This window comes from Lissotriton vulgaris, chromosome 5 (genome assembly GCF_964263255.1).
Source record: "Lissotriton vulgaris chromosome 5, aLisVul1.2, whole genome shotgun sequence".
Taxonomy (NCBI): Eukaryota; Metazoa; Chordata; class Amphibia; order Caudata; family Salamandridae; genus Lissotriton; species Lissotriton vulgaris.
Genome location: NC_141693.1, coordinates 1,251,281,618 through 1,251,307,948, shown reverse-complemented (window position 1 = coordinate 1,251,307,948; position 26,331 = coordinate 1,251,281,618). Strand labels below are relative to the sequence as shown.

The 26,331-nt window shown below is 42.9% G+C and overlaps 1 protein-coding gene and 1 pseudogene across 1 annotated transcript in view; both read right to left on the bottom strand.

Moving 5' to 3' along the window:
- LOC147712414 (centromere protein L pseudogene) overlaps nucleotides 1–12,628 on the bottom strand; it is a 31,366-nt pseudogene extending 18,738 nt beyond the window's left edge.
- STK38 (serine/threonine kinase 38) overlaps nucleotides 1–26,154 on the bottom strand; it is a 395,034-nt gene extending 368,880 nt beyond the window's left edge. The window contains exon 1 of the mRNA XM_086923099.1: nucleotides 25,887–26,154. Within this exon, the coding sequence (XP_086779225.1) occupies nucleotides 25,887–26,017 (131 nt within the window). The 5' untranslated portion in view covers nucleotides 26,018–26,154. The remainder of the gene's footprint in view (nucleotides 1–25,886) is intronic.
- Between the last annotated feature and the right edge of the window lie 177 nt (nucleotides 26,155–26,331).

The following is a 26,331-nucleotide window of genomic DNA, read 5'->3' as shown; positions in this document are numbered from 1 at the left end:
AGCAAGATTATGGCTACATCATTCTTACCATGAGATTTCTACACCAATTAAACAAACGGAGCTTGATTGTTAAGTCACTATCGCTTCAGGAAGACTAACTTCATCTAATGCTCCCGCTTTTCTATATTGAGCCACGCATATTTTTCTTTTTATGCCTACTTTCAAGTGTGTATATGTGCTCTTATCCTTCATTTATCTGAAACTGTAAATGGGCATTGACTGTCCGAAGTCTAAGAGTCCTCCCATTGATATTTTCTCAATATTTTCTGTGGCAAAGAGACAAGTATACATCTCTGAATGGGAACCTACATTTGATATACTTTTCCTTAGGTTTTCCTGTTACTACTGCTCAATAGTCTCATCATAAGGTGTGGCATATGTTGGGATTTCGATATCATAACTTCCTCATCTTCACAGGAAATACTCCTTTTCTATTATATTTTTTCTGAGGCGTATCCATTAAGCGATGTGCCTTACAAATCGCTCTTTTCAGTGTTCCACAATGGCTAGCGATCTTCATACTGTCAGATCTTTCGCTTCTGGTACTAAACCGAAAAGATATATAAATAATCCACCTTCTCCTATTCTCTCTTCACAAAATCCAGTTCTGGACCCTATATTAGACAAAGTACGTGGCCTTCAACCTTTCATGTCTACTACCAATGAAAAGCTAAAACAGATTTAAGAGAACTGGATTGTCATGGAGGGTAAGGTTTTGGAATTAGAACAGCGGGTAAGCGACTTACAAGATGTTTCCTCAGAGATTCCTACATTAGAACAGGAAATTCTCAAGTTAAAATTGCACACGGAGGATCTTGAAAATCGTAATCGAAGGAATAATCTACGTCTTTACGGTCTTCGGGAAAATATTGAAGGCTCTGATATGGTTCCCTTCCTACAGAAGTTCTTGCCTGAACTTTTCTATCTGCAACCCCCCTCAACATCCAGAGAGCGCATCGTCTTGGTCGTCTCCATCCTTCTTTAAATAAACCACGTTGAATCGTGATGCTTTTCCTGGAATTTACCAAACTCATGCATGTCCTGAAGGCAGTAAGACTTAAACGCAGGCTCTTCTTGTCAGGTCATAATATCTTCATATCCCAAGATGTATCCAGATCAACAAATGCCCGTCGTAAAGAATTTCCATGTCTTTGCAAAGTCACACATGAAGGACGGACACGTTCATTTGATGATCCTGACAAACTTAAACTTTTTCTGCATGATGTCTCTTCTCGTGGAATGGATACCAACATCTGACTGTTCTTATTCTTCAATACTAGTTAATATGTTGCTATCCGTTATGCTCTGTTAAAATGTTCTGACTATTAAGTGCTATTTTCTTATTTACGAGGCTTTCATTTCATCGGATTTATTATTGTAGCTGTCCGTGTCCTTCTACGTTACTATGCTCCAACTTTGGTTCTTCCTTGCTTTACAGATCAGGATTCTACTCCTTGATCTGTTTACTGCTCTGTTGCTCTACCTCTTTTTTCTTCTTTTTGTCTTTTCCTTATTTTCCTTCTCTCTTAATGTATGTTCATCTTGTTTTATGGTACATATTTTGTCTTGTATTGTACTTCTACTGCTATGTCTTTCCTCTTACATACTGAACAATGTCTTCTCATTTTCTCTCATGTTAATTTTTGCAGTTTCATGTCCCTATTTCCTCGTGTACCCCTCAATCCATTGTCACGGTTAATGTGGTCCAGTGGAATGTTCGTGGTCTAGGTCATCCTGTCAAGCGTCAAAAGGTATTGTCCCATTTAACTAAACAATGCTCAAGTTGCTTTTTTACAGGAAACCCATTGTAATGACAAAGAGTCTCTTAAACTTAAGCGTCATTGGGTCAATCAAATTGTTTTTTCTCCTGTTATTGATCGTCATGGTGTTGTTGCTATATTATTTCACAAGTCTACTAATGCACAAATGTCATCAGAATGTGATACCTCAGGTCGTTGGGTAATGGTAGACAATATTAACAAACAACAAATCACCTTCTTTAATATTTATGGCCCTGTAAAACCAGATCCAGAATTTTGGCACTCTATAAAATTGAAACTGTTATCAATTTCTAATTCACACATTGTAGTTGGTGGTGATTTTAACAACTGGTTGGACCCATTCTCAGATAGATACTCTAACTGTAAATTTAAACCAGATAAATCCCACAAATCCTTTCAATCGACCATTGCCTCTCGTCCTTTATTTGATACGTGGAAGACCTGTAATCCTGATATAACAGAATGTACTTTCTATTCTCCTGTACATTATACTAGATCTCGTATTGATTATATTTTAATTTCCAAATCACGGTTACCTTGCCTTCAAAAATCTGAAATTGGTTCTATTTTTATTTCTAATCATGCTCCTGTTTTAACCACTATTGATTTATCTAGCACCACTTGTAAAGAGGGTCACTGGCGCTTCAATAATTCTCTCTTAACTGATCGTACGTTTCTGTCAGAAGCCACAGCCTTTATTAAGGAATGTTTTTTCCCTAATAAATCAATAAATACATCAGTACATAATAACTGGGATGCTTTTAAAGCCTCCTTTAGAGCTTTTACTATTGCTTACTCTGCAAGGGGAAAAAAACTATTGAATGATAAATATAAAGAAACATTAACTCATCTAAAGACATTAGAACATAAGTATTACTCTTCCAAGTCCCCATCGACTCTACAAGAACTGATTAAAGCTAAATCCACCCTGAACAAAATTGTCACTACAGACGCTTGTAACATCCTTCTCAAGATCAAATCGTAATATCATGAAGGCCAAAACAAGGCAGGGAAGATGTTAGCAAATTATTTAAAAATCAAATCAGAACGCAAAGTTATTGTCCCTATTCACTCCGAATCAACCAATGCACTCCTCTCAACTGGTTCTGAGATTATTAACACATTCCAATCATATTACAATCTTTTATATACAGAAGCTACTAAACCCTCTGAGGAAGATCTTACCTCTTTTTTCCGAGATATTCCCAAACCTGAAATTTCCCCAGATCTTTTTACGCAGCTTGAAGCGGATATTTCTCTTCAAGAACTGTCTAATGCTCTTAAATCCTTACGAAAAGCAAAGGCTCCTGGCCCTGATGGATTTCCAGTTGAATTATTTCTAGCTTTTCCCCCTTTTTGGTTCCTAAATTATTAGAACTTTTTTATTCTTTTATATCTAATTCTAAGGCTTGTGGATCTTTTTTGGAAGCCCTCATTATTGTAATCCCAAAGCCAGACAAAGATCCCTCTTTTTGCAAAAATGTTTGTCCTATATCACTAATCAATTATGATTGTAAAATTTTTGCAAAAATCTTAGCATCTCGTCTGGAGAAAATGATTCCCATGATTATTAATCCAGATCATGCAGGATTTGTTAAAGGACACCTGGCTTCTGATAATGCTAGAATATGTTCCAGTATTCTGGCTCTTAGTAAAACCTATCCCTCTCCACTAGCTGCATTATCTTTAGATGCAGAGAAAGCCTTTGATCGTGTTAACTGGGATTTCATGATTCACACAATACTTTGGTTTGGTTTTGGCCCAAAATTTATTTCATATATTAAATTGTTATGTGCAAATCCAAAAGCTTGCGTTTTTGTTAATGGTCTTTTTTCCCCATATTTTAACCTTCAAAGAGGTACTCGTCAGGGTTGTCTTCTTTCCCCATTACTTTTTTTGTTATGCCTAGAACGCTTTTTGGAGCGTATTATTAGTAATCCTCTCATAACTGGTTTGAAAATAAAATCCCATTAAATTATCTGCCTATGCTGATGATGTTCTTATTTATATGTCTAATCCGGAGTCTTCCTTACACCCCTTTCTACAAGAGATCTCCGCTTTCTCTATTGATCCAGGCTATAAACTAAATTACTCTAAGACCGAGATTCTTCCATTAAACCCTTCATGCTACAAACACATGTTTGACGCAACCAATTTTGCTTGGTGTCCTTCTAGGTGCATGGTTCGCTTCTAACATACGTGATACATTATTCCATAATTTCTCTGCCTTAAAACTTAAAATTACAAGTTTATTAACTCTATGGTCTCCTTTATTTTTATCATGGTGGGTCAGACTTGATACAATTAAAATGATGATTGTTCCTCAGATATTGTTTTTACTTTCAATGTTGACATTTAAAATTCCTAAATATTATTTTACTCAGATTACCTCTTTATGTATTAGATTTCTTTGGAATAATAAACATGCACGTATTGCTATTTCCAAATTAATTCGTCCCAAATGCGAGGGTGTTGTAAGATTTCCTGTTTTCCAATTGAACCATTCTGCTTTTCGACTGCGTCAATTCTATGCTTTAGCTAAGGATTATCAAGATTTACCTAACCCTTCATGGATTAAAGTTGAATATTCATTACTAAATTATTTTTCTGTACAAGATATTGCATATATGACTAACTGTACTTTTATTGCTAAATTTCCAATTCTGAAACATTCTCAGTTTCTGTTGCATAATCTTTTCTTCAAAACATTTGACAAGTATCAATCCTTTTTAGCCTCCTCGTTATGGTTTATTAAATATATTAAATTTCGACAAATCTTTCTACTACAAACAATGGAAAGAAAAGGGGATTTTCTTTGTACATCAAATGATTGTTAACAATACAGTTCTAACCTTCAATCAACTTCAAGAGTCCTTTCACCTATCTGATTCCTGTATCCAACAATACAACTCTTTAGCTCCCGTATTACAAGAATGTGTACAGAGTTTTAATATTCACCCAACTCCTACTTCCTTTATACCTGATACCCCCTTACAGCAAATTCGTTCTGATACTATACCTAGTGCTTCCTTTATATACAAGCTTGTATCTATTCCGATTAACGAACGTAGCAAATCAAGTGTTGAACTTGAATGGGAGCAAGATTTATCGCTGACATTATCTGTTTCTCAGTGGGATAAGTTTTGGCAAAAACCTTTCAAGACATCCAAAGATGCAAATATCATACAATCCCTATACTTTACTTACAATAGAGTTCTTATCACTCCCCTTTTGTTACACAAGTTCAATCACTCTGTTTCCTCGTCTAGTTGGTCATGTCTTAATGATGAAGGCTCTTTATTGCACCTATTGTTTTATTGTCCGATGGTGCATGTTTTTTGGAAAACTATATGGTTGAAGTGTACCTTGATTTTTTCATATCAGGTTCCATTTAATGTACACAATGTTTTTCTAGGTACTATGTCACCAGACTTTGATCAACTTCCTTCTAAATCTATTTTATTTGACCTATTTCTTGCTGTGGCATTTAAAGTAATATCAACGCGCTGGGAAGACAAATCCAAATTATCCTTCTTACTTTGGTGGAATTTAATTTGTGATGAACATAGAATTGCTCTACGGATTAAATCTGATTTATTATGTTTACCATTTTCTACTTTTCTATCATCATCACCTTAATCCTCTGTTTACTGTTTTATATTTCCTACTATTCTTCCCCTTCTTTCTTTTTCTTTCTTCATGTTCTTCTTTCTTTTCCATTTAAAACTACTATTCTTTTATTTCTCATATTTTCTTATACACACAGGTTATATTTGTTTTAGAAGCAAACTAGGTTATACATATTTTTTCTTATGTACTCCTATTATTTCATAGGTATTATTAAGGGAATTTAATACGACAGTTCTAAATTATTGTACTTTCCTTCTGTTAGATATTATCTGATTTTTTGATTGTTCCTTACCCTTACTTGTATGCTTTCCTATATACCAAAATTGATGATTGTACTCGTTTATTCCGGTGTTCTTTATCTTCGGCAAGAAAGAAATGTAGTACCGCTGGTCTATAACCAACATATGACCCTAGACAGGCCAAAAGCCATAAGAAAATTATGGCACGCTAGGACCAAAAAAAAAAAAAAAAACGTGTTCAGCCTGTTATGTTTACAGATCACACTTGTATAACCTGCTTCTGTAGTATAATTCTGAGGATGTAGCTACATCTTCCCTTTTGTGTTGTTTCTTTGAAGGTCTTGGTTTTAATTGGGATAGCTTAGTGGAACTGAAACAGTTCTGCTGCGTTCGTACCCAAAACCATAGCCCCACCACCAAAGGTAAACTATGATCCCAAATGGCAAACAGTGCTGCTACCGAAAGGCAACACAGAAAGTAGAGCAGTCCCACTAGTTCTTGCATGCCAATGTACAGAGTCTACCTGCTGGACTACAAGGCCTGTATGGAGAATAAAGTTGACTAATAACAATTCACAGAACAGAAGAGAGACAAAAGGGTCCCAGTTAATGGTCAGGGTGGCAACAGGTACTGGGTGACTGCTTGATAACTCGTGAGTTGCACCCAATTGCAGGTGCAAACCTGAGGTCCTAGTATCTAAGTAACATCTGCACATGGTTAATATTTTCACGTAGTGTCCACAATAAGTGGCACCTACCAACCATTCTCAATCAGCTAATACACCTTTACTAAAAAGGAGGATAGTCTTGCTGTCATGTGTTTTTCATTAACTGCTTATTAATATTACTGTCAATGGTTTTCTGAAAGATAAATTAGCACTTGTGAACATTGTAAAGAGGGAAAACGTAGCAACTGATCTTTAAACTGATTCAGCAAACGTAGTCAAGAGTACAAAAGCTGGATCTTGAGTTTGTAGAAAATCAGATGAGATTAATTGGTTAGAAGGACTTCAAGGTGACAAGAAGAATTCACCCCCGAGCAAAATATGTAAGGACTTGAATAGGCCCATGTCAACATGAATGAATAAAAAATTGTCTCGAACAAAAAGACATCAGCTAAGAAAAAATATTATGCAACCATTTTGCTAAATCAGTTTAAGATTCCTTCAACACGCTTCACATACCAGCATATATAGTAGGGCCCACAAGTATACAGAAAGAGGTCATTTACTCCTATATTTTCCTGGAACAGACGGGACCAATAACACGAGGGCATATAATGAGGTTGCAAGTAAAATATGCCCTGATCCTCTATCCTGTTAGTTCGTGTGACTTGGGTGGTGGAACCTCACACCCTTTAATAAAACAAAGAGGTCCAGCAGAAGAGTAGCCAAAGGGATCACCAATTTAAAAAATCATCCTCGGTTCAAGTGGTTGAGTCACTAAAGGTTAATGTCATGCCATGCTCCAAGGTCAGGTGGAGTCCAGAGAGAAATGTTAAGGAATATACCCAGTTAACAGGCAACATTTCTCTCCCTTTTTTAGGTCTCGCCTAGACGAAAGCAAAAGCGAAGCTTTTGCTGTCTATGCGAGACAACTTATGTTGCCACTTTTCTGGGAATGGTGTGGACATCAGACTGTGACGAGCCTGTCCTGGAGATTGCAGCTCGTGAGCGCGCACGTCGCGTCGCCCTGCCTGCTATTCGCATTCACACAAAGGCTCCCGCGGACATCAGACTGTGACGAGCCTGTCCTGGAGATTGCAGCTCGTGAGCGCGCACGTCGCGTCGCCCTGCCTGCTATTCGCATTCACACAAAGGCTCCCGCACGCATGCGCACATACACACACTGCATACACACACACACGCACCCCCCTTTAACAGACACACGCGCAGACAGACACACGCACGCACAGACACACTACAACAGACACACGCGCACACCCCACCCCCACTCACCCCTCCTCCTCCGCAACACACTCACCTGTTCTGGCGGTGCTCGGCGTGCCTCTCGGGCGGCGGTTGCGCTTTGCGGGGCACTCTCATCACATGAGAGCCCCGCCTTCTTCATGCGCCCGGCCGCTCTTCACCCGGTCCCCCATCTCGGGACCGGGACTCGATCAGGAGTTCTCGGGGCTCCTCGGACAGTCTCTTCTCTCTCGCGCCGCGATGGGGGCGGGACTTCCGGTTGGGGCCGCGCTGCGATTGGCCGGCTGCCCAACCGCTTCCGGGTCGTCGCAGGCAGCGCGGCGGCCCGGCGGCAACTTGTTATTCCTTTCTGGTCTTGTTTTTCTAATCCGGTCTTTAGATCTGTACATTTCAAAGTCCCCCTGTAGCCATTTCGACCATTGACGCTGGGGCTGGATCTCTTTGTCACCTTGTCAGAACTAACATTATCGTAATCGTTTTCATTGATATCAGCGGTATAAAAAGTACTTTGAGTGTAAATCCTGAACATTCCACCTGCAGCTTCCCTTCTGGACTGGCGTTGAACGCCCCTGGTGAGCTGTGTGTGCTTTTTTCCCCCGGCCATTAATTGCTCCGTTATGCTTAAGTTTGGGTAGAACTCGGTAATTCTGAATCCTGCCACCTTCATAGATGCCGGCGTTTTGTGATGCACTAAATATGTGGAAAGAATGGCGGTGCAGTAGGGGTTAAACGAGCTCGCGCCACTCTATTAGGACACTGTGCCGCGTGCTGCTGGGGCCCAGCCCGCCTCGGTTACAGCATCCTGCATTCCTTTCCCATGCAATGCTTGTGCTAAAAATGTGCCTGCCGCACGAGGACCTTGCTCAGAGTGCGCGTGAGGATGGCCTTCTCTGGCGCGCGCCCGCAGGTGCAGGGTTGTCCAGGGTAAGGAGCCACTGCAGAAAAGTCGTGGGCGGGGCCGGACCGAAAAACTTCCGCAAAAATGGTAAAACCAGCCCCACACTGCAGGAGGCCATGAGCAGAATGAACTACCGGAGCTTTCATGGTTGGGCTATCACAGAAAGCAGCACCTCCTAGCTTCCAGCCCACCGAGAAAATACCACGGGTGTTCAACTATGGCATTGTGCGGTGTTTCTGTTGAGCCTCCTGTGTACTTCCTGTGCAGCACTTGGCACACTACAGAAAAATGACAGCATTTACTGAGCGCTGGGAACTGAGATTTGAAATGTGGCTTATGAGGGGAAACAATTCTATATCTAATGCTGCTTCCATCAGCTGGCCTCCATGAAGGATTGTCGCAGCAGCCGACGGGGTTGGTGATTGTCCCCTTGGTTTTTTTGAGTTTCATATAGCGCGAAGTACAGGAGCACCAGTTTTGTTACAGACAGACACATTCATTTAATAGGAAAGTACCAGCACTTATCTGGCGGAAACAGGTATTCTATAGAGTGAGCACCTGCGCTTCTACATTTCCTTTAAAATCCCTGCGAGTTGTGCACCATTGGCAAGTTACTGGTGTGTGGGGGGTGGTGAGCGAGACAGACGAGTCTGCCACATTTCTCAGCTTCGTTCTACAACACTCCCGTAAAGTCTCCCACATTTTCAGCAGCATTTTGCCGTCACACTGTCACCTCGCGATTCATTTCCAATGTTATTGCCATGCAAATTAAAATGTGTCTCACCAGTCCCACTTCTTTCTTCAATCTAAAATGTTTTTGGTTTAAAATGACCTGGCATGCATTTGTGACCAGCTATGCACAAGTGACTTTCATTTCACTAGTGAGCATTTAATTGAACTAGTGTAACATGAAAAGTGAAGCGACTAAGTGTGCTTCGCCTTCATGTGACATTCTTTTCTCATCCACCACATTAGTCATCAATCACCTCTGTGCCTGGTACTCTTAGAGGAGCACCTGCATAACACATCTCCGCCCCCTGGTGGCGCTGGTGTTGCCAGAGCTTTAAGTGGGCCGGGTGCCCTTTGGCGCTCTGTAAAGCAGGTGCTGAGACGGGTCCCCTTCCCGCTTTCCATTTTTGCCCTCGCACTCAAGAGTGAAAATAAAATCTCTGCCTTTGATGTAGCTTCAAAGAGACTCGTTTTCATTATTTCACAGTCAGCACAAAATTGAAGCATGTTCAATGTACTACTATACAACAAAGTCCTTGTTGTTACTTATTTATTTTATGCAACTAACAACCAATGTCAAAGCTTGTTTCAGGTGTAATGTCAGTTGTTGTCTTGTATCTGGATGCGATAAAACAAAGAGGCAGCAAAATAGAAGTCTGATGACACACTATGCTAAGCACAGATGTTTAGGTTAGGTGTTTAAGCAATGCCCTTAATTAGATAGGCCTCGCCCGAATTGAAGAACACTCCCCCCACACACACACACACACTTTTTTAATCCTACTTAAAACACTCAGATGTACTATGTTTATTTGTATGTGAGGTACTGGGGAGGAGAAATTTACCTTTAAATGTGTTATTCTTATTTACTTACGCTGAAAAAGTAAAACTACAATGCCCACAATGCAAGGTCTTGCACTGGCTGAAAAAAATCAAGAGTTTACTGAACGTGTCTCACATGACTTGAAGTCACTTAAAAACTATGGCCAGTGGCGTAACATTATCCCCTACACCCCCTGCAGTGCAGGTGGGACCCGGGCTCCAGGTGCCCCCCTCTTGCACTCTGCACGAGAGGCGGGCCCAAGGCCCTCACAACCCCACACCCTCACCCTCACAACCCCACACCCTCACAACCCTCATCCTCACACACCCCCTCTCCCTCACACACCCCCTCACCCTCACACGCCCTCACCCTTACACCCTCACCCCCCTCACACCTCCTCCCCCTCACAACCTCACACCCCCTCACAACCTCACACCCCCTAACAAACTTACACCCCTCACCCTCCCTCAATAACCCTCACCCTCACACACCCTCACTCACCCTCACTCACTCTCACCAGCATAGCATAGCATAACAAAACATATCATAGCATAACAAAACACAGCATAGCATAACAAAAAAAGCATAGGATAGCAAAACATAGCATAGCATAACAAAACAAAGAATAGCATAGCAAAACACATAGGATAGCAAAGCAAAACATAGCATAACAAAACAGCATAGCATAACAAAAAAAGCATAGGATAGCAAAACATAGCATAGCATAACAAAACAAAGAATAGGATAGCAAAACACATAGGATAGCAAAGCAAAACATAGCATAGCAAAGCAAAACATAGCATAGCAAAACACAACAAATCATAGCATAGCAAAACAAAACACAACAAAACCTAGCATAGTATAACAAAACTTAGCATAACAAAACAAAGCATAGCATAACAAAACATAGCATAACAAAACAAAGCATAACAAAACAACGCATAACAAAACAAAGCATAGCATAACAAAACATAGCATAACAAAACAAAGCATAACAAAACAAAGCATAACATAACAAAGCATAGCAAAACAAAACATAACATAGCATAACAAAACACAACAAACATTGCATAGCAAAACATAGCATAGCATAACAAAACAAAACATAGCAAAGCATAACAAAACACAACATAGCAAAGCATAAAAAAACATAGCATAACAAAGCATAGCATAACAAAACATAGCATAACAAAACATAGCATAACAAAGCATAGCATAACAAAGCATAGCATAACAGAACATAGCATAACAGAACATAGCATAACAGAACATAGCATAACAGAACATAGCATAACAGAACATAGCATAACAGAACATAGCATAAAAGAACATAGCATAAAAGAACATAGCATTACAGAACATAGCATAATAAAACACAACAAAAAATAGCTTAGCATAACAAAACATAGTATAGCATAACAAAGCATAGCAAAACACAACAAAACACACCATAGCACAACAAAACACAACAAAACATAGCATAGCATAACAAAACAAAGAATGGGATAGCAAAACTAAACATAGCATACCAAAACAAAACATAGGATAGCAAAAGAAAACATAGCATAGCAAAACAAAACATAGCATAGCAAAACAAAACATAGCATAACAAAACATAGCATAGCATAAAAAACATAGCATAACAAAACAAAACATAGCAAAACAAAACACATAATAGCATAGCAAAACCTAGCATACCAAACAACATAGCATAGCACAGCATAACAAAACATAGCATAGCGAAACAAAGCATAGCATAATAAAACACAACAAAACATAGCATAGCATAACAACACATAGCATAACAAATCAAAGCATAGGATAGCAAAACATAGCATAGCATAACAAAACAAAACATAGGATAGCAAAACATAGCATAGCATACAGCTTCATTCAGCACCCCAGCATCACTGAGGGGCAACACATCACTATGCGCTACCACAGCATCACTGAAAGCCAGAGCATCACTCGTTCGCCATCACAACATCACCCAGCGCCACCACAGCATCAATCTGTGCAACCATTCAACAACACTTGGTTTAAATATGTTTTCTCAATGTTTCAAGCTTTATTACAAATGTAACAAAAAGATGTTAATATTTCACTTCTGTTCTTGGATTTTCGTCACAATAAAATACACTGAACATAATCTTAAAAAAAGTTATTTACAAAAGTTTAAGCTATTGCCATCATAAATTACAATAACCTTTATTTAAGTAGTAATGTTTAACAAAAAATTAAAAGCCATTGTTATTTGTAATATCAATACATGTAAGTCACGTAAATACAACACATATTGCATTACAAATGCTATAGGTGTCACATTTGCAAAAGTTATAACTATTGGCATTGTAAATGACAAAGCTATTAATTTCGCTATTTTCAAAAACAAAACATAAATAAAAAATAAAAAATTTACAGTAGCAATAGCTCAAACTTTCCTAATGCGAGACCTATTGCATTGCAAATGCTTGTTGTATATAACCTAATGTTAACCATCCCTCTTGCTTAGGTAGAATAATACATCCCATTTAGAATAGGGGCATTAAAGGTCTGGAGCCTCATACAGATTAATGCCCCGATTACTTACCGGCAATCCATATTACTCTTAGTCCTACTCCTCCTCGACCCAGTCATAACATGCATAACCCTTAGAAAACCCATCCAAAAAGAATTGGAGGGGGGGGGGCGTGGCCAAGATGGAGACTGAGTGAGACGTGCCTTTGTGTCCCTCCGGCGCCACGAGTTGCCCAGCGTTGAGTAGCTGCCTTCTAGGGGCGAGAATACGAAGGAAATTGTACCTGCTGGTGTTCGCTGCCATAAGGAGGCGACTGGTGACTCTTGTCTGCCCGCCGGCACGAGATTTCTGGCGATCCGTGGAGGAGCGGGCCGCGGCCTGGTTTGGCCGCCTCGGAGTCCACCGCCCGCAATGGCCGGGACGTAGGAGGAGCGGGCTACCGGGGACTACGAGCCTGCGTTCTGGGTGCCCATTGCAGGGGAACGGCTAAGCTGTCCGGCCGGCGGCGGAGCTCACGGACCCCGTGGTGAGGTGCTGCAGACAAGGACCGGGCCGCCGCGGAGGGCAGGCGCCTGCCACTCGAGGCCGGTGCTTTGGGGCCTGTGTGGGCCGGGCGCCCTGCCACTGATCGCTGTCTCCCCGCACTTCGGGCCCAGCGCTGGAGGCACCGAAATCGGCATAAAATGGAGCCCTGAGACTGGAAGTAACTGACAGCGGAGGGTCTCCACTCTGCTTCGCGGGACCCCAGTAACCGGTGAGGCCTCTGGGTCTTGTGGCGTTGAGGCCGGCCTGCGCCAGAGCAGCTGCAATCTGCAGGGCCTAGCGCGGTAAAGGGGGGCCTCTCCATGATGGGTACGGAGCGAGTACCCAGAGTGTTGCCCAGGAGCGGTGGTCAGCGGAGCAAATAGGGGAAGAGCGGGGACTTTCTGGCCGGCGACCGCTGCCTGCCGGGCCCAGTGCTGCCTTATTCGCGGATCGTGGGGACACAGATGGGAGGCCTGCAGGGGACGGCCGCCAGGGTGGATCCGCGACGCCCAGGATCGGAGAACTGTTGAACTGGGGCTCCGGCTCAACATTTGCCGGGGAGTGGGGGTCCCGATCTCCTGCGGTGCCGACGAGTGCCCACAGGGTTAACACCAGCCGGAGGAGGATCGGATATCGGGTGCACAGCTACAGACGGAGGTGTGGTCCTGCATGGGCCTAGCAAGGGACTGGCCTGGCGCGTGTGTTTGGCCTGCTTCGAGGAGGTCCTGGGCCTACCCGCTGAATTCTTTGGAGAGAATAGCTGGGGCTGCGACCAGCAGCGTCGGCCTGAGGATTCGCCGTTGGCTCCTTGCCCGAGGTTTGCACCCTTGTCTGAACTCTTGAGCCGGCGTGGTTGATGGTAGTGGCCGGGACCTTAAGCCCAGCAGACCGATGCCCCTGTGCCCTTGGTGACGCAGCAGAAGACGGGACCTTGGATTCCAGGGTACAAAATCAAGTGCGCCTGAGTGGGAACCCGCCAGGAGACTCCGGATACGGAGGCAAGGAGGGGAGGAAGGTGCTGCGGTGCAGTGACTGCGGAAGCCTGGTCTACAGCCAGGGCGAGCATCGTCGTAGGGGGTGTTCTGGCCTGCTCCTACTGCACACTGGTGGGCTACTAGGCCAGTAACATGGCGACCAGACCCCGTAAGGACAAACCGGGCAAAGATGGAGTGTCGAAGGGACCGCCGCCTGCGTCGTCCCCAGGGACCAGCAAATCGCCCCCACGAGGAGAAGATGATGCGCCCGCCACCAAGGCCTTGATGATCGAGCTCTTTACGGCCATCAAGGAGGACATCTCGGAGCTCCGCTCCCAGCTGGCGTTGGACTTGAGTGAGGAGAGATGTGGACGGTATAGGAGAGCGGGTGGCGACATTGGAGGAACATGACCTGGGGCTGGCGGGAGATGTACACCAGCTCCAGCAAGATGTGCTTAGGCTAACGGAACAGAATCTGGACCTCCAGGCCCACCCCGAGGATTTGGAAAACAGGTTATGCCGCAACAACATAAGAATCCCGGCGGTGCCCTGGGAAGGGGGGGTGGGGGGGAGGACTTGCAAGGCTATGTGGAGGCCCTCTTCCTACAGATTTTGGTGGACGAAGATCTCAAGGAGATTCGTATGGACAGGGTCCACCGAGTTGGTCTGCTGCGGGGCTCGAGGGCACCACCCCCTGATATCTTGGTCTGTGTCCATGACTTCCAGCTAAAGGAGCGTATACTCAGGAAAGCAAGAGGAATTAATCCCCTGCTATTTCGAGACCACCATCCTCAGTTATTTCAGGACCTGGCAGCTTCAACCCTGCAGAAGCGACGAGACTTCCGACCAGTGACCACATTTCTACGAGATCAGAACGTGGCCTACTCATGGGGCCACCCTTTTCGCCTCATCTTTCGTTGGCAGAACAGGCTAGTCCAGGTCAGATCTTTATCTGCGGCCAGGAAGATCCTTGGCCTAGATGACACTACCACGGCCCCCAGGGAAGAGAGTTCCCATCAAGACGACGATCACGCTCCCCGGCCTGGCAGAGTGTGGGACGAGCTGCGGTGACGGGGGGGCCGGATCCATCGGTTAGCCTGCACGAGATGGCAGCGGCGGTTGCCTCAGTTGTGCTGGTAACGGAGGCGGCACAGACTGGCAGCTCATCAGTGGCATGAGGCCCCGAGAGGAAGCTTTGTGGACGCCGGAGGGGCACACCTATATCAGGTACCACGAGGGACGTATGTACTCTCTGATGAGACACCCCAGCCCTGAGTTCTGGGTGGACACTGCCTGGTTCCACAACCCCCGACCCTTACGGTCTTGGTCTTTTGCGGGCTCTTTCATGGGCGAAAATTGCTAAAAACACAGTTGATGGACAGAATGTAGAACAATGTCATACATTCACCCCAGTACAAGGATCTGGGCCTAAATCCATCGTTTTTTTGCACTCCACACCACCCTGGGTTAGACACTGGCTATATGCAAATCAGTTCTAACCCTGTGCCTCATGGGAACAGTCCAGTCCGAACTACCAAGCCATGTCTTTCCCAGACCGGAATCAAGCATCCAAGGATCGGTTTCTGGCTATCAGCCTTCATCAGCCTGGATAGCTTGACTCCAGTGGTGTGGAGAGCCTGGGACTCACGTCTGAGTATACCCAGCACACTCGGGGTGAAAATTGCAAAAAACACAGTTGATGGACAGAATGTAGAACAATGTCATACATTCACCCCAGTACAAGGATCTGGGCCTAAATCCATCGTTTTTTTGCACTCCACACCACCCTGGGTTAGACACTGGCTATATGCAAATCAGCTCTGGCCCTGTGCCTCATGGGAACAGTCCAGTCCGAACTACCAAGCCATGTCTTTCACAGACCGGAATCAAGCATCCAAGGACCGGTTTCTGGCTATCAGCCTTCATCAGCCTGGATAGCTTGACTCCAGTGGTGTGGAGAGCCTGGGACTCACGTCTGAGTATACCCAGCACACTCGGGGTGAAAATTGCAAAAAACACAGTTGATGGACAGAATGTAGAACAATGTCATACATTCACCCCAGTACAAGGATCTGGGCCTAAATCCATCGTTTTTTTGCACTCCACACCACCCTGGGTTAGACACTGGCTATATGCAAATCAGCTCTGGCCCTGTGCCTCATGGGAACAGTCCAGTCCGAACTTGGTAGGCTTGGTAGTTCGGACTGGACTGTTCCCTTGAGGCACAGGGTCAGAGCTGATTTGCATATAGCCAGTGTCTAACCCAGGGTGGACTTGATAATATTGTCCGCGGTTTCCTGATTTTAATGTCAATAATTTTATTTTTCGATTTCATACATCACGGGGTAGCGGAAGAACATGGATTTGTATGCGGAATCATATGCATTGTCGTTAACGTTCTGATCTAGCCTGTGGGACATATACAACAAGCTTTTTTGGTTTATGATTATCCATGAGCCCACTACGGCAAACCTGAGACTCAGACAATATGCTCACTTGGGCAAATGTACCATTTGGAAACTCAACAACGTGATACTGTCTAACAACAACGCGCTGAATCGCCCACTGGGGCAAGATGGAGGTAGATGTAGAATCATTGCCCACTGGGGCTAGACTACTGTAAGAGTCAATGCGAATCTTTTTACAAAAAGACTAGATTGTACAAAATCGAGTAACTATGAAGGTGTCACTTTGTATGTTTCCTAGCAACGACATTGCAACCAATAAGATACAAGCTTGTTTGGTAACATCCAATCAGAAGGTTGAACTTATCAATGACGTTTATTATATATTTTAACGATATATTGATAACAATGTGCCTAACGATACAAATCATCAATTGTGTAATAATATCCACGTTGCACAAAGTAATTAGGTATATTACCCATAATGAATGAAGAGACTCAGATTTATTCCTTATCAATGTGGTAATACCAGACATAAATGTCTTTTTAACCCTATTATATTTTTTGGTTAAAAAAGCTTACAATGTCATCCAAGTTTACGATTTGTCCTATGTATGACCATGTTACAAGATGGCCGCTACCTTTACCGTGATAGAAACTAAGTGCACTGGGGTGTTGGGTTTAAAAATGGCTACCAATACCACGAGATGAGCGTGACAAAGCCGTAATGGCGAAACGCGTCGTGGAGATTTGTTCATCTGCCAAATAAATCCTCAAACTGAAGCTCTGGGTGTCTTGTTTTCTTCATAATTTTGAAGTTTCTTGGAACGAATATAGAAGCCTGCTGGTGGCTACAACAAGACCGCCCGAGACAGCGTAACTCTTAACCAGCAGTGGTGGAAAAGATATCTCTATATATATATATATATGACACCAGCTTCCTTCGTGGATACCTTTGCACATAAAGAACGAAAAAACCGAGCCCAAACTCCGTATTTGCATGTGAATTGGATTTATTATATCATAAATCGGCAGTCCTGCCCGACGCGTTTCGGAGCCCAGCTCCTTGGTCACGGGTCATTATTTTGTTTTTTTAATAAAGTATATATGAAAAAAAACCTAAGTGTGGGCATCACAAAAAATCAACATAAACATAGACTACTGCACCACATCAAAAGGTCTATATATATATATATATATATATATATATATATATATATATATATATATATTATATTCACTGAAAAAACCATAGGTTTCACACCAGTTATAGTTAGCTGGAAATTTTACTGACATAAAACCATTGAAATTCCCACGTTATAGTTAGTTGGACTCACTATAACTTGCGCGCCTGCAATGCACTGCTGATGACGTCACATATTACATCACTCATGACATGGTCAGTGACATCACAGCAGTTTTGTTTTCCAAATTATGAAAGACCCCACCTTTTTTCCTCATTTTCACTTTGTTGTTTGAGTGAAGAAGACCTGCATTCATTCTGTGAGAAATGGCTTCACTAGTAGCAGCTGCAGGTGCATCGGCACCACCACCACAAGACCACATTGGTAGTCATGAAGAAGAGGAGGACGAAGAGGAGCAGGAGGAGAGGCAATATCTGCCTGAGGACAATCCCCCATACAGACCCAAGGAACATTTTATTTGGGAGTTTTTCAAGATGCCAAGAGGTGCCAAAAAAGTGAATGCAGCTAAGGTGACTTGCCTCATCTGTCACCAAGAACTGTCAAGAGGGAACCCAAACAAAAAATATTTGTTTTGGAACCACACCATGATTAGGCATATGCAGAGGAAGCACCCGAACAATTTTTCGAGAGCAGAGGTCAGGGAACTGACCAAGAACCCTCCCAATCCTTCTTCTTCAAGCACCTCCAATCAACCCTCTCCATCGGGTGCAGAGGCTGGGGAGATGGTCCCTAATAACCAAACCAAGTTTGCAAAATTTAAATTTGTTTGCATATATTGCAACAAAACAATATCATATGGTGAGCAGAGCATCACTTTACTCAATCGAGCTGCAGACAACCATCACTGCAGCAAGCAACTTTAATTTTTTTTCTATATTTTTTGCTCCAGTTGAGCTGTTTGCAATTCCCTGTGTTTTGTTTGACCCCAGAAAAACTACAAAAAATATAAAATTGTTCAGAAAATCCAAAAAAAATAAAAAATGTTCCAAAAAACAATAAAAAAATATAAAACAACAAAAAGAATAAAAACAAGCATTTACAATGCAACGGTTTCGCCTTTGGAAAAGTTAGAGCTATTGGCAATGTAAATGACAATGCCATTTATTTATCTGTTTTCAAAACCAACACAAATACAAATTGTCATTTACAATGCCAATAGCTCAAACTTTTCCAAAGGCGAAACCGTTGCATTGCAAATGCTTGTTTTTTATTGGAGCCCGTTTTCATTAAAGGAAAAAGGACGTTTTTTTTGTTCAGAAATAGCCAGTAGACAATTTCTTCCTCTTAAAACTTTTTTTTTTTAAACATTCACAAAGGAGAAGGGATCCTAAAGAGTCCCCCTCCCCTTTTGCAAACTGATTACCATCTTCTTCAAGGTGTTGGTAAAATATCAATGTTTTGCACCCATATTTTGGATGCAAAACATAGATACATCATTTGCAGATGCTTAGAACACGCCCCTCCATATACCATTTTAGTACCCATCGAAATCCCATTTTAGGTGTATGAAAAAATGTTCTGACCCCTAAAATGGGATTAGTGAATAAGGAAAAGCACGTCACAGCTGCAAATGCCAAACTGGATTGTTTGCAACTGTTAAAATGCTTGGTAGATCTTGAACCATTAATTTTATTTCAGAGTGACTGCCCGGCACCTTCAGTAGACTAGCGTTTTTTCCCAAACATTCCATCAATACCCAGTTTAGCAGTACAAGCACTAAGACCATGTTTCTCCTCTGACTGCTGAACAGGAAAAAACACAATAAGGCTGTAAATGCTGGCCGCATGATAGCGTTTTTTTTTTTACTTTCAATTATGCTACACAGCAGATGCACTGCTGCTGTATAATATATTTTTAAAAAACATTGACAAATTCACACAGTATTACTATTTAGCAATGCCAGTGGTTTTTTTTTGCCATGTTGCACAAAGGCGTGGCTGAAAAAGCAAAAACAAAATTTAACAAGACCATCATCGTTGACCAACGTGAACTATGCCCCTAGTCCTGTAAAGGTGCAGGACGCGTGTCCCATTTAAGAACAGGTCACCGTTCAATGCTAACACTAACCTCATTACCTGCTCCCGCATAGGTCTCTTACACCCCCCCCCCCCACGACTCGATAAGAGTGGCTTCTTTATGCATCTCCCATATAAATCGGATACAGTTCTCCTATCCTATATGAGCTCCGATTTCTTTTGCCTCTTCAACTAACTCCGACCATACAGAGATTGTTTGGCGCAGCCCCTTCCCCTTTTGCAGAATATCTTCAATATGATGCAACCCGCAGAAGTAGCGGACTCCTGTCCCGCCGCAGCCTTACCCACTGCAGTTCATTAACCTGCCCCCACAAAGCACAACGCAACGTGCCACCCCCTCCCCTTGTCAAAGCAGCTGCGTCCTGCACCCCTCCTCTCAAGAGAAGCTTGCATAAGACTCCTGCCCAGTCGGCGCGCAGCCCCCGCGCGCCCTCCGCAGTCCCTTTACCTGCTCCAGGGCACACGTCCCGCTCTCAGCCCCTGCGCACCATGCCTGGCCCCGGGAAAGGAGCCCTCTCCTCGGCGTTCAGCCCTCGTCGCCCCACTCTCCCTTCAGACCTGACAGGTTCATCTCGCTCGCTTCCTCCTCTCAGGCAGCAGTACACTTCGGCAGAGCCCAGCCCACGAGCACCCCAGACTCCCAGCCATTGGCTGTGGGGCACAAGACTTCAGCGGAGATCATTGGCTCGCAGGGTCACTAATCAAAAATGTCCGAAGCTCTCACCCCTCCCCGACAGCTGGTGATTTTTAACCCGGTGTACTGCTGCCCGCGGAAGGGGAGAGGGTGCATGGGCGGCTGTTCTTTTAGTACGGTATATTTTCAAGCAAAAGAAAGGAGGAGGTTTGCGATTTTCGCCCCTGGTTCATTTCAGAGCAAACTCACATTGGCGTACAGCGTTTGGTGAATCCCTGCTGTATTAAATTTATGTGAAAAGAAATTCGATTTGTAAATTACGTTTCCGGGAAAATATTCGCTCTACCGTTAGGCGCTGTTTGGTAGAAATGTGCACTCGTATACTCTGATTTGCAGAGTTGTGGTCGTTGCAATAGATATTGTGTGACTATTTAAAGGACCCGAATGTGTACGAGGCTAAGCACATCGATCTGAGGAAATTTTAGTGGACATGTAAACTTATTTGCACTGATAAGGATTTAACAAGGGTAATTTCATCGGGCACCTCTGGCCAACTGGTATCCGATTAAGTGCGTTAGGCAACTACTGCTGTTATTTGCAGCCATTGAAAAACAAGTCAGGTCCCGGGCCGGCCAGCCAATCACAGCGCGGCCCGGGGAATGACGTCACGGGGGTGTCCCGGGCCGGCAGCCAATCACAGCGCGGCCCAGGACAAAGGGGCGGGACTTAAAAAAAGACAGAGAAACGCCCCCGAATCGCGTTTTCGTAAGAAAGCGTGATTGACAGCCTCTGTCTCCCAATGGCTAGTCTCCATTTATGGAGCGAGCCAATTGGAAACAGAGGCGGTCCAAACATCCCTACTGAAGACAAAAGTTTTCGATCTGGGAGGGGCACTGCGTGCCCCTCGCCAGGTCGAAACCTAAAAACAGTTATTTTCAGAACTACCTCCAATTTATATAAAAATGCTACATTTTTAAAAAACTGTCTTTTTTTTCCCCATGGTCCGCTCCCCGGTGCGTGTACCGGGCGCTCCCCCCGCGCAAATCGAAAAAAAAAATTATTTTGTCCCGCGGGACCCTTTTATAGCCCCCACATCAAACCTAGGGGGTCAGGGGGGGGTCTACTCTGCCCCCTTATGGTCATTTCCCCCTTTGTTTTTGCCACCTCTTGTGTCTCAATCCTACCGAGACACAAGATCGCGGCCGCTCCGGACTGTTTCGAATGTTTACAGACACCCGAGAGCCAATCAGCTTTCCATGCGCAAGTCGCGTGGCGCGCCCGGTGCGCTCCCCGGTGCGCGTACCGGGGCGCTGCCATAGATATATATTTTTTTTTTAACCTAAATTACTCAAAAACTACTGGAGCACATATCTTGAGACATAGCAAAGGCACATCGGGCTACCAGTCCCTACAATTTTGCCAAGTTTGGTGGAAATTCATTCAGCCGTTGGGGCTAAAAGTGAGGTCGACCGCCCTATGGAAATTTACATGGGGAAAACACGTTTTGGGACCCCCCTTTTATCTCGGCCCCCGCTTGACGAATCCCCCCCCTAACTTTCAAGGACGGACCGGAGCTCTGCGAGGCAAATTTGAGGAAATTTTCAGGCAGATTCGTCAACCGGCATCAAAGATATTCCAAATAGAATTTTGAGATTTTGCATTGAAATAAATCCTAACTATAACTACATACTGCCGATTGCCAGTAGGTAATTATATATATATATATATATATATATATATATATATATATATATATATATATATATACATATACATATACATATACATATATATATATATATATATACACACACATATATATACACACACACACACACATAAAAATGCAGTTCAAACTGCATTTTACTTGAACTGGCGCTTGACTGACAGCTCAATAACATAAGAATGCAGTCAATTGCAGCATGGCACATACAGGATGTGCATTTCAAGACCAGCTCTGGAACGAGCCTCCCTGCAATATTCCCTGCCCCCTCCACTACCATTCTTCTCTCAGTGTACATGCTGCTTCTGCAGCCGCATACTGAACAAATGGCTTTCACTGCTGTACGTTCTTCACACACTGCTTCGGCAGCCATATTCCTTTAGGTAGCTTTCACTGCCGTATTCATCAAGACCGCGTGACGAATTACTGCCCTACGGAGATGTTATCGCCCTGCCAGCGGCCATTGAGTACCAGGTGACCGGTAACATAGCGCCCCCCCCCCTCCACACTACTTGTAATGCTCTTGACCCATAAACTGGTTTCAAATTATGCGATTGTGGGCAAATATTTTAATTCATTGAGCTCGAGCTGCCATTTTCTTCATTATCACATATCAGAGCAGCTTCAAATTTGCGAGTTCATCATGTCTGCTGTACAAAAAAACTATTGTTTGATCCAATAGACTAAACTTTTTTTCCATTTAGAATACAAATCTAGCCACAGCATACACATGACCCCTGACTTGTCTCTTAGTTCTTTAACAGCATTGTCATCAGGGAGGAATGTTTTTAAAATCATGTTTAAAAACTATCAGTTTTAATAAATACATTATTAAAGCATGAAGTGGCAGCACACTATAATTTGTAATCAGCAGATTTTATATTGAAATGGCCACAAACTTTCCCACTGACATGCGGTTTTACTGATAAAACTATATAGTGTACAAACAGTAATGTTTAGAAATAAAGTTTCTGCCAATATGTGTCATTTGCTTATCACCATGTAAAGTGTTCTTGTTTGTTTTGCTCCTTTTTAACTCTTTGTTTGCATCACACTTTTTAATTATAAGAAAACATGCTTTTGTAATTCCTGATATATTTTTAAAATGTGTAATATTAATTTAAACAGGTTACTTCTTTAAATATTATGGGTTAGAAAAAAATAACGGACATCTTCAGACAGCTCATTTGACAAAAACCTCTAACTCTCGTAAGAGCGAGAAAAATAAACTCCATTTTCCAAGCAGCAGTTAGTAAAACGACAAACTGACATTTGGCCTCTTTCCTTGAACAGACAGCAAATGTGCCAATATAAAAAAAAGATTTAATGGCATCTTTATTGCGCATTCATTTTCTAAATGCACAGAACACCTGTTCCTTTTCAGCCTAAATTCACTCGCCAGATGGCACGAGTAGGTGCTAAAAATGGCTTGACCTGGTAACATTTTACTCGCAATTGCAAGTGGGCAAGTAGATTTTTCGAGTCCTGCACATAGCCTCAGTAGGCCATACAAGCACCCCGACTCATGCCGCTCCCATAATGATCACAGGTGCCCCCAAAGTCCAGCAGACAGAGAAAGCCTGCAGCAACTTTGTTCAAGGTGAAAGCCGGGTAGTCACTTCTGCGTCCCCCATATCCCATCAGAGACAGTACACAAAACAGGAAGGGATAAGGTAAGGCTAGGGAGTGGGTGAGGAATTTTTATCTTTAAAGTAACAAGACATATTTGTCTTCATAAGAGCTCCCGAGAATATGGTCGAGCCCACCCTGGATGGTCTTTAGGGGCCATGGTGAACACGATGATGAAGCATGCCACTACTAGAATGGGGGAGGGTTATATAAAAAAACAAAAAAGGGGGGTGGGGTTCCCTTCCCCGCTCCTAATAGAGCAGTTCTTAAGTTTGGCACATGATCCCATTGTTTCCATGTACGTACGATGACACTCGAGAGGGGATACTTTTAGGTTAGAAGTAGATTGTTATAGCATTTAGAAGGAGGGTGGATGGGGTCAGTAAGCGTTTCCTGTTTGACTTCCTGTCCGTGAATGGATACATCATGTTGTTATAACAGGGTCAAGGACGAGGGACATAGGTAATCACACTCCTGGATAGAGTTTCCAAAATATTTTTTTGCTACTTTTATAAAGACTTTAAGAATGAGTTTTGTCAATAAATCTGTTAACAAGAAAAGGCAGTATTTATTGCATATGAATTTACTCTTTGGTTCTTGACTCGGAAGTCTATTATGAGCAGATATTTCTAGGCTCGCTTTGTGGACTTTCAAGCAGCATTTGGCACGGTGACTACGCAACCTACTGGCACAAACTGGCTACATTTTGAATAACTGCTAAATTACTTTCCTTAGTGAGCATACTCTATTCTTCTAACTTGTCACAAGTCAAGTGAGTGCCAGGATATAGTCAGGCGACATTCATACAGTGAATGGGCTTAACAGCAGCGTGCTTTGCCATCCACGTTAGTCTCCATTTTGGAGGCCGATCTATCAGAACCCCCCAAAAGTTAATCAAGATTACAATAATGCCCCCTTTTAGGTTGACAATTTAGTGATCATGGATCAAACTGCTGTTGGTTTATAAAGATAGATCATCCGATTGTATGGATAATATGAGAAAAATAAATTAAACATTAACACCAGTCCAACTAAAGGTATGCCTTCTGTTAATATTCCCTCAAGATTTGTTTGAAAATTAAATGGATCGGCTTTAGAGGTAGTCTCTTGCTACACATCTCTCTGTATATTGTTTTGCAAGGTCTTGAAATACATCTGGATTACTCATACTCAACTGGAGTACTCTGGTAGAGTATGTCTGTCATGGTATGTTTTTTAGGTGGGTCAACAAGAGGTGTAAACTGCCGGCCATTTTTTTCAGTGAACTAAACGATTCTCAACGGAACAGGAATATTCTGATTACAGATAAACTATCCGTCAATTTCAAATATACTATGTTCAGCATAAGCATACATTTCAGTCTCAACTCAGACGAAACTTAAGGTCTTTTAAAAGTCAAATTCTTCTAGATTCATGTTTAAAATAGATAAAGGAACATACTTGTTCAACCCTTTAAAATCACACAAGTTGTATTTTGGAATGCCCGATTATTTGATGTATAGCCCCAATACTTTCCAGAATATATTTTCTTTAAAAGAGGATGGTGAGTTTAACTATTAAATAGTAATAGGCCTAGCCTTTGTGACCTATTGGTTTTGCCAATGCTTTTAGCCAAGGTGCACAGCATCAACAATGCTGTGAAGCATGGCTAAAGTTAAAAACAAAAGCTATTAATTTGTCTGCTGTCCGTCCCAGCACTCCCACGCCTACGTAATGGCGTGAGGGCTTGTTATCTTTTCTAGGTAAATTGTTATTTTCGTTACAGACGGTTTCAGTGGCTTGGAATTTTATGATTGGCTTCCAGTACATTTGAACAGTGAATGCACAATTAACTGTATTTTAAAACATACATCAATACATTGTATTGCACAGTGACCCCAATTGCATTACCTGAGAACCCAATCGTTTTTTGGGTGTACTGGCATACCTGGAGTGCCTACACCTCCTACTGCAGTTATAATGATAACACTCCCTCATATTATACTGAAAACTATATTCACCCAAGGCTCCACCCTTTGAGCTGCGCGGTCACTTACAGATCAATGTCTTCCCATACTTTGCATTGTAACGAGCCCAACTGTCATTTCAAAAGCACCTGCTCTTTACAATACACTATTACCAAGGTATCAACTCCTAATTTATCCAAATTCCCATTCCAGGTGCTGAATACTATTGCCCAAGTTCCATTGTCTCGCACCGTGCAATATTACCTGAGTACTCGTTCCTCATGTTGTGCCATCAAACTACTATAGTAGTTCTCCAAAGTCACTTTCGTGATTGTGACCCGTTCCCGAGTGTGACTACTGGGAGAGGTACAAGGCGCCGGACCGGTCATAGCCATAGTGAGCAAATAAAAAAAAAAAGCCCGCAAGCACTTATCGTTCGCCTTCAATACAGCCACAAACACGGAGGAACAACACAGCTCTCGGAACAGAGCACCATGAGTAGTTTCCGGGGCCCTACCAAAGCCATTGGAGGTAGCACATAATGGAAATAAAAGACCAGACTACTTGGCAGCGTACCGAGGGACATGGAAAACAGACTACAGATTGACTTAACAAGGGATTGGAAACAAAGGGCGGACTGTCTTGCATTGAGGAACACAGAAAAGACAGACATCAGTAAGTTTGAGCGCTGACAACAGTACTGAGGGAA